At 40.1% G+C, this 15,961-nt stretch overlaps 1 protein-coding gene across 1 annotated transcript in view; it reads right to left on the bottom strand.

The window, feature by feature from the left end:
• Positions 1-3,800: 3,800 nt before the first annotated feature.
• Positions 3,801-15,961, bottom strand: part of CLDN11 (claudin 11) — a 55,696-nt gene continuing 43,535 nt past the window's right edge. Inside the window, exon 3 of the mRNA XM_063442659.1 lies at positions 3,801-6,181. Coding sequence (XP_063298729.1) covers positions 5,946-6,181 — 236 coding nt within the window. The 3' untranslated portion in view covers positions 3,801-5,945. The remainder of the gene's footprint in view (positions 6,182-15,961) is intronic.

Below are 15,961 nucleotides of genomic sequence, written 5' to 3'. Positions count from 1 at the left end.
TTGCAAAATCATTTTTGGTCCCATCTCAAAAACTTCTCTTCAATTACAAAATGATAAAATGATACCAGATACTTGTGATCCTGTGTATAACTGTTTCTTCAAAAACCTAAATTGTATTAATCCATGCAGCCAAAAAAGCTGATATTTTATATTAATCTGGAATTGTTTAAAATGTTCCAAAATATCACTCTCCCTACTTGAAGATGTGCTCATACTCTCTGGTACATAAATAGTTAGATCATATCTGATAAGATACCCCAATAGGGAGTTCTTTGCAAATATATAAAATCCCAAAATGTTTAGACTTCAAGACAGCATATAACTAATCACACTATATCAGTTAAATAAAGTATGACAACAAACGCTGTGCAAGCGATCTGTTGGAATCTATAGCATTGGGTTAACAAAGGGTTAATGGTGATAAACAAAAACTATGCTGCAACAAAGCTGTTAATTTTAGTGGAAATGTATAAAGGAAAATATATAAAATTGTGTTTCATTTTAAAGAGTTTACCTACTTAGAGACTTTTTTATGCTATATTAATTAGATTTGTAGGGGGGTGTAGTTTGTAGAGCCACCTTGAGGTCCCTAAACAAGATGTCAGGCTGAAGGTAGCTAATTTCTTACCTGCCGGTTTATAATGGGGATAGTTTCACAAGTTAAAAGCATTTTTAGGACCTGTTACTGTAACAGACCAAAGATTCCACACTGCAATGCCTGTAATGCTGTGTTCGTCCTATTTACTATGTAGATGTAGGATACAGTGAGTACTTTGCGTAGAATCCAGAGCATTTATTTAATGTCTGTTCAGACCAACAACTAGCCTTTAACATTAATGATGAAATATTTTCGTATTCTAGGTAGAGTAGTGAGAAAATACATTTTCTCTCTCTCTCTCTCTCTATATATATATATATATATATATATATATATATAAATAATGTTACATACAGGAAACTACTTGTATCATGCTCCATGCAAGACTGATGGTCTTTTACAGAAAAATTATTAAAATGCCCATTTATTTCTGTATATTGTGTTCTAGAGATGATATATACTTATATATGCAGACATTTAAGATTATTTGCATAGATTAGTAATTGATAATACAGAAACTATTGAAAAATAAAGGATAGTATACGCATTAAATTGTGGTCTGTGCATCAAGTGTCAAGATACGACATGCACTAATAGACAGACACAGGTTACCTCTGGTACTATCAGCTATGGCTCTGTCATACTCAGTGATTCTCAGTCTGCCATCCATAACATTGGCTGAGTGCCATAGAAGTCTTTTATAAGAGCTGGACACCAGAGGTCCCCTAGTAGTCCAACTATGTCACCAAAACTAGATTCCAGATGTCTACCTCAGAATGAGATTGGATTTAGCATGTCAGATGTATTTAGCCAGTAAACTATAGCAGCTGAAGAGGTCCAATTTTCCAAGTAAGCTCTGCAAATCTGAAATAAAAGGTTAGAATTTTTGGTCATAGAAGGGGATTTTTTTATGTTGCAATATCACCTTTCAAATTTCTATCACTTTTAGTTTTTTTGATCTGGTCTTTTTCTGGCGTAAATGCAGATGTCCTCTTGTTGTGTTTTCCCCGCAGGCCTAATTTTACAATGCTGTATTTGTTAGCGTTCTTTTTGTGTTTTCTAAAATCCCATTGGTGCACTGGACAATGGGGCGTTGTGATGTAAACTAAGGCAAGTTGAAAAAAAAAAAAAAAAAAAAAACATGCATACAAATATATAATGGAGTGACTTATTTTCAAACAATTGTGTGTTATATTTACTCATTTAAAAGTGATTATCTGAAAACACAGTTTACCAAAATGTGTATATTTTAATAAATGCATAAAGCTTTTATGTGTGCCTTTTATATTAAAGCAACATTATGAATTCATACATTGTGTCATAGAATCTACAATCGGCCGGATGGAATTTTAACATTGATTGCCATATATTGTGATTATTTCCTCGGTTTAAATTGCGTAAAATTAACCCCACACTTTTCAGAGTATATCCCCTTCTCCACCAACTTGCGTTTCTCCTATTGTACAAGGACACAATTCCTAGTCACCATGGCAGCCTGGGGTTTGTCGAGCAACGCATACCCAGCCATCCTCCTGATCTAAAAGAAAATGTGATTCATTAGACCAGGCAACCTTCTTCCATTACTCCATGGTCCAGTTCTGATGCTCATTGCAGACACTTTTGTCAGTGGTTGGGACCATAAAGGGCACTCTACGGCAACACGGCCCCCTACACAGCATGGCACTGTGTTCTGACACCTTTCTTTCATGGCCATCATTACGTTTTTCAGTAATTTGAGCAACAGTACCTCTTCTGTGTGATTGGAACAGACGGGCTAGCCTTTCCTCCACATGTGCATCATTGAGCCTTGGATGCCCATGACCCTGAGGCCGGTTAACCACTTGTCCTTCCTTGCACCACTTTTAGTAGGTGCTAACCACTGCATACCAAGAACACACGTTGGCCCTTGTCAAAGTCACTCACATCTTTTCGCTTGTCCATTTTTCAAAATTCAAGAACTGACTGTTCACTTGCGGCCTAACGTATCCCACCACTTTACATCTGCCATTGTAACAATATAATCAATGTTATCCACTTCACCTGTCAGTGATTTTAATGTTGTGGCTGATCAATATATATGTAGCGACAGCGGCACTATAACATTAGGAATACAAGTTTGAATCCCTAACGCTATAGTGTTCCTTTAATCCCAAACAATTGTCTGCAGCAGTAGTGGTCAAAAAGCAGAAGCCCAGATGTTGAAGAACTACAATTCCCATTATTCTTTGTCATTATCAGCATCATGTGAGTAGTTATTTAGCATCAGGTTAGAATCTACCCTTTGGTGCACCACGTATCTAGCATGATCATAACTGCACTTGCAGGTTTATTCGCCAGTGTGTATTATAAGAGAATAATGTAAAAAAATACTTTTCACGGTTCATAAACACAAACATAAATATTTAAATCCACCACAAAGAAGAAAACCCAAAGTACTTAACACATTTTATTATATTTTATGCCAGCTAATGAAAATAAAAAGATTCATACATGTTAAAAACAACATTTGGAATGTTATACTCATAAAAATTTAGACACATGAAGTTACTCCAAAAGGTGTAATTAGCAATTAGTATATTTTCTGGAATTCTCATTACTGTTTTATTTACACCATGAAAACATCCGAATATTCAAAAGTACTGGTAGATCTCCTATATTCGGGATGGCCCTCCAAGAGGGCTGCAGGATTCATCTTAATTTCCCTGAACATATATAACTACATCATGCCAAAGGGCTGTGAATTTGATAGGCTGTCCTACTGTATGTAGAGGAACACCAAAGGACAACCTTATATAGTTAATAGATTTTATTTCTGAATGATAAATGTTATGAACAGGGCGGCACTTATCATTCACTGCCCATCAGAAGAAATTACATGTGTCCAGGAAAACATGGGTTCTCTGGAAACCATACATCCGGATTCTATGGAACTCAATTCTTAAATGCAGTCAAAGCATCATGGGAGTCTGCTACATGTTGACTATACCTGTAAAGGGACACTATAGGCACACAGGCCACTTGATCTTTATGACATGGTCTGGGTGAAGTTCTCCTGTCCCCTTAACTGTAGAGCAACTGCAATGTTTATATTGCAGGGTTAAGACAACCTCTACCAGCTGTCTTCTTGGCGCCTGCTGCTTCTAATGGAGTTTGACTCTGTGAAGCATTGCTGGACGTCCTCACGCTTTGCAGCTTTAAACATTGAGTCAATACTTTCCTATGGGGAAGCTCTATAAACATACATTAGGTTCCCTCAAAGGCGTGAAGTTCCAGTAGGAGGGACAGAGCCAGTACCATGGGACCTCGGGGCTGGAAAGAGGTAAGTGTTAAAAGAGTTAACAGAAATAGGCTTGGGCTGTTTTGATGACTGGGTTGAGAAACACCGCATCAAACAAATAGTTGTGTTGGTGTGTGAACTAATTTTCTCTTAATCAGCTAAGGTATATATTGATTTTCCAACTTCTGTGTGTTGGCTTACATTTCACAGCTCAGTTACCCTAGTCATCAAAACTAACTGTCGAATGAAAAATCCACAATGAAACCAGTAATATATCCATTTATAAACTTTCTGCATACAAAAACTGTTTTTAAAAAAAGTACATTCTTTTTATAAATCACACATAATGCAGTGTTTATGTTTGTAACCTCAATTTGTGCTTTAAAAAAATCAGGAATTTACAAAATGAAAATCTAAAATTAGGGGCTGTGAGTATTCACAAAATGAGAGGTATGTTTCAAATCCTCTGCGTCTACCATTTCTCTGTGTAGTACCCAGATGTATCATTTGTATTTGAGGAACATCTGGAGTTATACAGCTTGGCTAACTCTGTGCTTGGCTCATAAATGGTAGCTCTTGAAGAATGCTTCCAGTTAAATTTAAATTACAATTTTTCAATCTGTATAGCACATGGCAGTGATAAAAACTTTTCTACTTAAATCATTTGCGTTTGACGAGTATTACTGCATCCCGAGTTAACAGGAACGTAGGTCCACAGTTGTATGATAAAATGAGTCATGAAAAAAATGTCTAAAAAATTATATATGAAACAGCTGTCGTGCTAGTTATCGATAAATAATTGGCATATGCATTAAATAGACTATTCCATCTGAAAATGAATAGTGAAGGTCACGTTAAAATATACCAATCTATTAAGATATCATTTTCCCATGTAACTGATCTTACGCCTGGGGCCACTAGGGCCAATGGATGTTTCTCCATACATATCATTTGTGCTGTTGGGTAGTGAATACAAATTGTGCCCTATAGTGCACAACAATCAACATATGCAAAATGGAAATCAGTTCAATAATCCACACTTCCTTTCTTGATTGACTGATTTCCCTTCCATAGCATATGGATTTTTACGCATTGCAGGGGAGCCGTTTTCATGTACTGTCCAACAGCATGAAAATTCGTAATGTGTTCAGTAAATAATAACAAATGTGTTTTTTGTCTGAATGTGCAAGCAGATAGGAGAAGTCACAAACCAAGCATTACTAAAACACAGATAAAACTCTAATACAGGGTTCAACTGATGAGCAATTGTTACCTCTTTCCATAAGGGAAGTAACAATTCTTAATGCTCATGCTCCCAATAATGAATGGTGTTATGTAACCGCGGGATTGAATTAAATATTGTCTTTTCCACTTTGAATCTTTGGACTTAAATAATACTGGTATTGTTTTCGCAGTGTACAGCCAAGTGCTTGTTTATGTTTTGGCCTCAAACTCTGCTATTGTGTTAAATACAGTCAGACTGCATTGCCTTTATTTGTGTATGAAATGAGAGGAAAAGGCATTGTTTTAGTTAGTATCAAGGACAAACACGAATCGGACAAAAACAAACCATAATTTGCATTAACTTTCTACAACACGTTGAAATGCATAGAAGATCCACTGGGCACACAATGTCCCAATAAAAGGCACCATAATTACTTGAGCTTGTTGTGGCGGTTATAGTTCTTTTGTGTCAGTTTAGAGAGGACAATACACGTAATTTCACATACAATGCAAATTCTGTAAAGGTAAAAGATGCTTTAAAACACTGCCCCTGTCAGAACGACATACATTTATTCAGATGTGCTGCTGTACTCTGTGGTAGTGAATTAGTTAAATAAGATTTTATCGGTTCCAAGTATCAGTTGAGAAGCACCAATTAAATACATTTGGCATGTAGATGTGTCGCTGTAAACCATTTCTTAGACTGTTTATACACTCCGTAGTATAGCTACTTTGTTCTCGAACAGCATACACAGATAGAATGAGAGGCACATAAGTCATGTTGGTCCATCAGAAATAGTAGAACAAAGGCTCAAGACGGTGTAAGAACATTCGGTCCTTGGATTCCTACACATTAGCACTCTTGGCGTGGGTAGGTGATCCAGAACCTTGAGAAGAGTAGTAGAAGCGGTTCTCCATGAATGCTTGAGATTCTCCCGTACAACACACTATCACTATACCTCCAAAAAGACAAAACGCTGCTCCGATCCATCCTGCGTACAGAGAATATCCGAAAGTCACAATGGTGGTCTCCTTGTGAGTGGATACTGGAAACCATATGGTGGCCATGATGGTGCTCAGGGCTATGGGAAGAAGAAAAACAACACAGTGTAAATAGAATGGTCCTATATATTTTAGAAGACACTTAAAAACAGTCAGGAATCACCAGTTTGATATTATCCGTTTTTATCTCTGCAAATTGTAACAGAAATGTTTGTTATATATGCCATCACCAAGACAATAGTATGACTCTTATACAGTGCATTAGCTTAAAAACTACATTCATGCTAAAGAATAGTATTCTACCCAGTTAAGACATCTTTTTTTACTTGGTCAGCAATCAATTCATGATAACTTTATTAACAATGTGGCAATAGTGGGGTCTATATAAAGGACCTCTGCTCAGTCATGTTTCTCCATTGACATTACCAACAAGTACAGTGTATTTAATAGACTCTGACCATTTACTAGAGCACTTTTTTTTCTGGTGTTCTTGCGTTTGTACCAAAATTCTATTTACCTGCTTGTGTATCTCTATCGTTACTCCAGGAGAATAAAGATCCCACAAAGCAGTGATACAGTGATGTGTATGTAAATTAATTGTATAAAATTATGCAAACTTTATGATCGGTGATGTTAGTCTCCATTTAGATCAAAGTAAGGAGAGATAAGTGGGTTTGGGTCACTTGATTTACATGTCCTCTTTCCAAGCTCTGTGATTATTTAGCTCCCAGCTGACCATGTGACAAGTTGCATCTCCTGCTGACAAATGTCATTCATCCCTCTTATGGTTCTTGTTATAGTCAGGGTTTGTGAACCCATATAGAGATAGTTTAGAATAAATCCTAATTTTTATGGCAAGGCATTAAAATTAAATGACTGGGTTTTCTTAGTAGAATGGAATCTTGCTCTGAAACACTCTACTATGCTCTGAAAAATGACTGTACATTATTCAGGAATGTACTTAACTCTCTTCAAGACTACGCTTAGGCTAATCCCTTGATATTGTGAGAGTTTTCACATTTTGCTTCTCTTATGTGTTTATAGGTAATTTCATGATAATGTCCGTTTATTATGCATGAGCTTCCGGCCTATTTCACCAATGTGCATAATTAAAGGGGCACTGGAAGTGACCCTAATTTGTCACACATTTTATAGATTATGCATTAAAAGTATGCCAAAAAAATAAAAACAAAGACAGATCTCAGTCTTTAAAGATGCTGCATTTACAGCATTACAGTTTCAGCATTTTGCAGAGAGTTTTATCCAAACCAGGAAAAGACTGATCCAATCAGGAGGCTATCATTCCGTTCAATAAAGTATGAATCTACTGCATACAGCTCTATCCAGCACGAGTTTATGGGATATATAGTTTAGCACTTGGCAGTAATTGTATCAGATTAGGTGAATTAAATTCATGCATATTCTGATGCAGCTGCACAGCAATTACTATTGTCTCACTGACACTGGAGCTGTACACGGCTTACTGACACTGGAGCTGTACACGGCTTACTGACACTGGAGCTGTACACAGGTTCACTGACACTGGAGCTGTACACAGGTTCACTGACACTGGAGCTGTACACGGCTTACTGACACTGGAGCTGTACACAGGTTCACTGACACTGGAGCTGTACACGGCTTACTGACACTGGAGCTGTACACAGGTTTACTGACACTGGAGCTGTACACGGCTTACTGACACTGGAGCTGTACACGGTTTACTGACACTGGAGCTGTACACAGGTTCACTGACACTGGAGCTGTACACGGCTTACTGACACTGGAGCTGTACACGGTTTACTGACACTGGAGCTGTACACGGCTTACTGACACTGGAGCTGTACACAGGTTCACTGACACTGGAGCTGTACACGGCTTACTGACACTGGAGCTGTACACGGTTTACTGACACTGGACCTGTACACAGGTTTACTGACACTGGAGCTGTACACGGCTTACTGACACTGGAGCTGTACACGGTTTACTGACACTGGACCTGTACACAGGTTTACTGACACTGGAGCTGTACCAGTGGCGGATCCAGAGCCTGATCTCGGGAGGGGCACTTGTAGATTATTTAAATGAATAATAATCCAGGCACAATAACCACTACAGCTCAGTGTAGTAGTTATGGCGCCAGTAGTGCCAGGATCCCATCCCAGAGTAAGTAGTCAAACCGTTTAAGAACAGTTTGACAACTTACCTGGGGTCTGCTGGGATATAGGGCATAGGAGCAGTGGTATGTGTTAGGGGTGAAGTGTGTGTGAAAGGTGCAGTGTGTGTGAGTGGTGAAGTGTGTGTGCGCGAGTGCGTGAGGGCGGAAGTGTATGTCAGGGTTGCAGTGTATGTGTGGGGCAGCGTGTGTATGTGAGGGTGGCAGCGTGTGTGTGTTTGGGGCAGTGTGTGTATGGGGGCAGTGTTTGTGGGGCATTGTGTGTATGGGGGCAGTGTTTGTGGGACAGTGTGTGTATTGGGGGGCAGTGTTTGTGGGACAGTGTGTGTAGTGTGTGTGGGGGGCAGTGTGTGTAGTGTGTGTATGGGGGCAGTGTTTGTGAGGCAGCGTGTGAATGGGGGCTGTGTTTGTGGGGCAGTATGAGTAGTGTGTGTGTAGGGCAGTGTGTATAGTGTATGTATGGGGGGCAGTGTTTGTGGGGCAGTGTGTATAGTGTATGTATAGGGGGCAGTGTTTGTGGGGGAGTGTGTATAGTGTATGTATGGGGGGCAGTGTTTGTGGGGCAGTGTGTATAGTGAATGTATGGGGGGGCAATGTTTGTGGGGCAGTGTGTATAGTGTATGTATGGGGGGGCAGTGTTTGTTTGTGGGGCAGTGTGTATAGTGTATGTATGGGGGGCAGTGTTTGTGGGGCAGTGTGTATAGTGTATGTATGGGGGGGCAGTGTTTGTTTGTGGGGCAGTGTGTATAGTGTATGTATGGGGGGGGCAGTGTTTGTTTGTGGGCCAGTGTGTATAGTGTATGTATGGGGGGCAGTGTTTGTGGGGCAGTGTGTACAGTGTATGTATGGGGGCAGTGTTTGTGGGGCAGTGTGTACAGTGTATGTATGGGGGGCAGTGTGTATAGTGTATGTATGGGGGGCAGTGTTTGTGGGGCAGTGTGTGTAGTGTGTGTATGGGGGGCAGTGTTTGTGGGGCAGTGTGTATAGTGTATGTATGGGGGGCAGTGTTTGTGGGGCAGTGTGTATAGTGTATGTATGGGGGGCAGTGTTTGTGGGGCAGTGTGTGTAGTGTGTGTATGGGGGGCAGTGTTTGTGGGGCAGTGTGTATAGTGTATGTATGCTAGAGTTCACTCTCGCGAGATTTGTAGCGTTGCCATGGTAACCGTAGCAACGCTCCATGCTCGCGAGAGGAGGGCCCGGCGGAGCTGCGGGCAGAGCTCCCGGGTCCTCTCTCACTCCCTCCCCCCGCCGGCTGCCAGCATAGTGCCTGCGGACCGGGGAGGGAGATCTCCCTCCCCGGTCCGCAGGCACATTGCAGGGCTGGCACTTGCACTAGCCAGCAGGGGAGAATCTCGGGGGGGGGGGGCAATTGCCCCGTTGCCCCCCCCCTGGATCCACCAGTGAGCTGTACACAGGCTTACTGACAATTTGAGCTACACACTGTGATCACCCCTAATCTTGCAAACATACAGCAGGCAGCAGGCAGCCGCAGTTCAGGATATTCACAGACACTGTGAGTGAAGTAAAGAAATGACAGTGCACACCTTAAAAATATTTGGACAGCCGAAGGAGGAAGTATAGCATCCTCCTCTGATTTCTCGTATGAAAATGACACACATAGCTGCAGCAAATTTGGCAAATTAGTTACTGCAGTTAGAAACATCTGTGTGCAGGCAGCCAATGGCAGAGGAACAAATAGTACCATACCTTGAAGATTGAACTGACAAATGTGGACACAGATAATAAGTGGGGGTGAGTTGGGAGTGATGGTGCTTATGACTTGTGAGAGATAAGTGGCCATGAGTTAGTTGCAGTCTCTTTTATTTAACTTCTTTAGTTTTTTCTGAGATCCTTGTTCTGAAACATTTCCTGGCAGAACTGACCATGTCGTGTTATAGGAAAGATTGAGGAACACCAGATAAACATTTAGAGCCACTACGCATAATGGAGATAACCTTGAAGGAGATAAAAGAGATGAAGAAATCTGGGATATTATGAGATAAAAAAAATAATGAATACAGGAGGCTCAGACACAGCTGAATTGATAACCCGGGAGGATAAAGAGCTAAGAGGTAGGGGTTTGTAAGGATTTCGAAATTAAAAGTGCTTAACGGATGGGGGTGGCAGCATAATTTCCAAAACACTGCACGTGAGACAATTTGTTGTTCTGAAGAGTTTAATGAATGAATTTGCAGAATTAATTTTATTATATGATACCTCTCAACATTTCAAATGGACAAAGAGGGACACTTATTTTAGGGTGTGATTGGGCGTGTGGCCAGGGGCAGGGCTGTTCTTTTAGGTGACTTACTAATAACAATTTATGCAACTAAAATGTATCTTATTTACACAGACTGATTTTTAAACACATTTATTGTCATTTAAAGACACATAACTGTGAGTATTATTGTTGTGGTGCTCTGCTATGCACTCAGACACAACAATTTAAAACTCCTAGAAAATTAGGGACTTTAGGATAGAAAAGAGGGACAAAGGGATTTTGGCATACAATAAGGACTGTCCCTCGTAAATAGGGACCCTTGGGATGCCTGTGGAATGGTGAAAAAGCTGGAGAGAAGATATAATAAGACTGGAGTTATTCAGCAGTCTTATATCTTATATCCAGCTTTTAATTTGGTCTCTACCACTTAACCCATGAGGGGTCCATGTGCACAAGCAGTAAATTGTGGGACAACATGCAAACCCAAAAGATTTTAGAAATACTAGGGCTGGGGGCAAACAGTAGATCTCCAGATGTTGTGCAACTGCAACTTGACGGCTCCCATTGCACACATGCACTTTGGGCCAGCAAAACAGTCCAATTACAGGCTGCTCTATGCTCTATGATCGGACCGTGCATTGGCAGAGCTGACGTTGGGAGACGGAGTGGAGATCCGCGTTGTGAGCTTCAAATCTTTTTACAGGGTTTGGGAGCCTGGGGACGTAATAGCAATGACCTAGAGGGCATTGTTAATTAAAAAATATATTGTGTGAAAAAAGGGTTGGATAATTACTTTAACTTATAGTGTAGAAAACTGTTTACCTTTGTAATATTTATTTTAGTCAATTCTACTTCAACATATTCCCTATAGGTAACATAGCTGTTTTGGGAAAAGTACATTAGCATGACATAAACTATTAATCATAAAACCTTTATGAATAGTACTTGTAATACAATTGCAGATGGGAATTTATTTGGGCTGTGTGTGACCAAGTTAAGAAGAGTTTCCAGAGGTGAGTATCAGAGGGCCAGATTTGACAGGTCTACTATATGCACATCTATTTCAGCAATCTCTTTCATTTACACAATACAATTGTATCAGTTTCTGGTCACAGTATACGATGCGAATGCTGATAAGGTGCATGTGACGAGACCAATCTCGCCACATTGCATTGGAGGAGCCTGGTTGCCCGCCTGTTGCCTCTGGACTATGGCCCCATGTTAAAAAGGCTTGTTCGTGCCTTTCTGCCCGGCGGTCGGTAGATTCAATCTACCAAACTAACGCACAAATGACTGGACCACCTGGGAGCTGGAGTGTGTCGGCAATTTACCTCCCAGAAGCTGCAGTTAACCGCTTAATTGACGAATACTGGTTGGCCTTTGTTCGTTTGCCGAACACGTGGCGGCGGCCATTTCAGCTCCCAAACTGTGGAACTGGAAACGGACACTTATTTGCGCGAACACCGCTGAGCCGTCAGCCTCCTTGCTTCTATTCGTGGCGGTTTAGCTGAACGCTGGATTAATCGGGACTTTTTCTATGCGACTGTTTTAACCCAGATAGCTATGCCATGGAGCCTATTCATGTAATTAAAGACTTTGGTTCCATAGCAATTGAACTGTATGTATAGGATCTGAGCGCTATTCGGTAGTTATGTGCTCTCAGATCCCAGCTATCTGGGGATATGTGACATGTCTGTATTTTAGGTATAAAATTTAACTATGCATATTTTAAAGTGTTTTGCTGTCTTTGTGTCCCCACGTGTATAATGGAGTTTTGCCTCTGTCCTGGGAGATAACTGGATTACTTCCCAATTATCTCCAGGATAGAGGGAGGGAAATTAGGATGCATTGTGGGGATGTTTTACTTCTGTGTGTCTGAATGTGATACATGTCTGTCTGTGTTACAGTCTTCCATCTGGTCCCCTAGGGGAGTGTCCACCAGGTGGAAGACTTGCATAAATACTGGGCAGGTAGCCCTGAATAAAACAGACCACTGCTTGACCCACAACACGGAGCTCTGTCTTGTCTTTGGGGGGGATTTACTGTATGCTGTTAGAGACTGATTGCCAGGAGTGTAAGCCACTTGGGTGCTTTTCCTGTTCGTCTGCTAGCAGCTATTCGTGAGGTTCCAGTTCGGGAGTTTGGAGTGCTATTTTGTATGCAGTTCGGGAATTTGGAGCATTCCCTTGTATCCAGTTCGGGAGTTTGGTGTTCTGCAGTAGCTGTGCCTGTTTCTCCGGAAGGGGAATATCTCCTAAACGGCCTTCAAGCCCTCTTTATGCCTGGGGGTGCCGTTACAGTTCCTTATGAGGCTCAACATGCATGGTCAGTGTTCCACTTGCAAAAACATGAAATATAAAAATATTTTTCACTGGACAACAAGCTGAGGTGAGTTGAAAACAAACTCAGCTTAAAGGGATACACCACTGCCCAAATGCAAACAAAAATCCCTGTTTAGTAAATACACTCACAATGAAAACATGCATGCCTTTAATTGTGTATTTTTTCATTGTAGTATATCTCAAAGCAGCTTTCGCAAGCTGCAGATTGTAATATTCTACACAGATTTATTTTCTAAAGCCTTTGCAAGTCTTCCCCTATAACCCAGCCCAGCATTCTGTGACTGTCCAATCACAAGCTTCCAAATGCAGCTCAGTGAGAAGTCTTTGCAAGGCAGGTGCTCTGAGCAATTTCTGCCTCTTAAGTTTTGCTCCACTGAGCTAACCAAACCAGGAAGTAACAGAACATGTTGTCTGATGACAGCCAGGGGGGTGTAACCAGGTTAGTTAAGGGCCAATTTCAAGTGAAATCTGTTGTTTTTTGTGAAACAGAAAAAGAGGACACACTTTTCACACATAAAGCATTTCAGCAAGCTAAAATGCTTTAGGGGCCTAGAGTATTTCCATAGTTAACTGGTATCTTTGTACATTATGAGGTTAGCAAGACATAGCACTGTTAGCCCTCTCTCGTAAAATGTGTATGTTCAAAAACAAGATATGGTAACACACAATAAAAAAAAATAGTCATATCTTCAGGACTGAGCAATAAAACATTATATATGCTTACATTTCATTTTAGTGTATCCCAATCTGTAATAAACAGAGAATAAATTGCTTAGCTAGACCATAACACAAAACATTGAGCTACGTTTGACTGCAATGAACATTCATGCACGAACCCACTAGAAAATGGTCTGTTAAAGAGAAAAGCTCACTGTAGTATTAATTTCAAAACCTTTCCATCAGACAAAGAAACTTAGTTTAATAATTCACTCGAAATAAAATCCATGAGCAAATATTGAATATAATCATTCTTCTCTAAGAAAAAAGAGGCCCAAGATAATTAAATTGCTCTTTCCCTCGGAAACCTTTTATACATGATCATCTTACAGGATCCAAGGAAGTAATTTTTATGAATTTATTTTGTGGGTATATGAAAGCCCAGAGTGTAGTAAAATGATTAATATTCTAGTGGATTCAAAAATGTATTATTTAATGAATATTTTTGCATTGAATTATTTCAAAGACAAATTGCAGCTTATAAAATATTTTTGCCACTGTGGTGTTTTAACAGAAATATATAAATAAAATAAATAAATAAATAAAAATCAGCGGTCAACCTAAAGCAAGTGTTTTTAAAAAATAGGCTAAAGGCAAAATGAAAGAGAAAAATTGCAATTTATCATTTATTGTTAATTTATGATGTGTATGTTTTATGATAATAAAGAAAACAATAGAAACTATATTTAAAAGAAAACAAAATGCTAATAAAACCCACAGGGCATGCGCATTGCGTTTCAAAGATAGTAAGTATCCCACGGGAAAACGATCCCCACCTTATGTGTATGTCAAATTTTGTATTGTATATTAGATGTATTGTCTTTTTACATGCACAATTTTTACTCATGGACAGTGTGGTGGAATGTGTTGGTGTCTTATCAATAATGTACAATAACGATCATTTATTTTTAGTAAGGATTTGAAAAAAAATCAAGTTGTAACTCTGTAGCCATTGAATCTGTCTGTTGGATGGCCAAACATCACTGAAACTGTAGATGAGCGAATGTAGAATTGTAGATTGTTGTGTGGATCCATAGAACACACGGCACCTGCACCACTGACCCACATAATGAAAGCCATTATAATAAACAATGCATATGTGTAACAATCACAGCAGAGAACTGCCAAGAGCTGAACTCATGCAAAATAAAAATAGATTCACTTGTCACAGAGATGTCATTATCCATTATGCGCTACTTACTGTCCTCAATGTTATGACAGGATTAGTGTTCTTCCAATTAACATGTAATTCAAGGGTAATTGGTGTCTCAGCCACAATGACAATCACAATAGAGGGTCGTTCACATTAGGCTGGATTGCTCAAAGTTGCTGATCTCTAATTGCTGAAATATGTGCAGCCACTGCTGGAGGATTATCTATTGGCTGTATCCAATTCCAAAGGTAGTGTTGCACTCTGGGAACCCAATAGAGACTGCTACCACTCCTGGAGCACCATGGAAGTATTTAAAATCGAATTCCAAAGGCTTCACAGAGTAGTGCAAATAGGAAGGAGTTTTATTCATGATTAAGAGAACAATCTTTTGGCTGTGTTCAGGCCACACACAGGAACGAAAAAAAACAAGTAGCAAAAGAGGTGAGAACGGACAACAGCTCAATTAGCCTGCCCTTCGGTGGGTCCCTGCTCAGATCTCAAGCTGGTTTTAGCTCATCTAGTGCCATTACAGAGAGAACATATCTGAAGCATAACAGACTGGTCCCACCTGTATGGGCAGTCCAGATCCAAAATGCCAGCAACCCCAAGCGATCGTTTCAACCTTGTAAGGTATCATCAGTGAGGTAGAGCCAATATCCCTCTAGGCACTGTGAGCAAGGGGTCCACGTCTGGATTGCCCTTTAAATTTAAGGAGAGAAAAAACAAGTAGTAAGAGAGGTGAGAACGGACAACAGCTCCATTAGCCTGCCCTTCGGTGTCTCCCCGCTCAGATCTCAAGCTGATTTTAGCTAATTATTATTATTACTATGTTATTATTTATATAGCACCAACAAATTCCACAGCGCTTTTCAGTGGGTGGATGAACAAACATGTAGTTGTAACCAGACAATTTGAAAAGACAGGAACAGAGGGATAGTGGGCCCTGCTCAATAAACTTACATGCTTGAGGGAGTGGGGTAAAATGACACAAAAGGTAAGAATAGTATTAGACTAATGACAGTTGCAAGAGTGGTGCAGCCCTCGAGAAGTCTTAAAGGCAAGCATCAGAGGTGGGAGTACGGACAGAAGATAGACGTAAGTCTTCAGCAGAGTGTAAGGGCCTAGACGGGACATACTTGTGAATTAGGGAGGATAGACAGGTGGGAGTAGTATTATGTAGAGATCTGAAAGCAAAAAACAGAATTTTATATTTCGCCCTATATCTTACAGGATGCCAATATAGGGACTGACAGA

Source organism: Pelobates fuscus, chromosome 2 (assembly GCF_036172605.1).
Source record: "Pelobates fuscus isolate aPelFus1 chromosome 2, aPelFus1.pri, whole genome shotgun sequence".
Classification (NCBI taxonomy): domain Eukaryota; kingdom Metazoa; phylum Chordata; class Amphibia; order Anura; family Pelobatidae; genus Pelobates; species Pelobates fuscus.
This window is presented reverse-complemented; position numbering and strand designations above follow the sequence as displayed.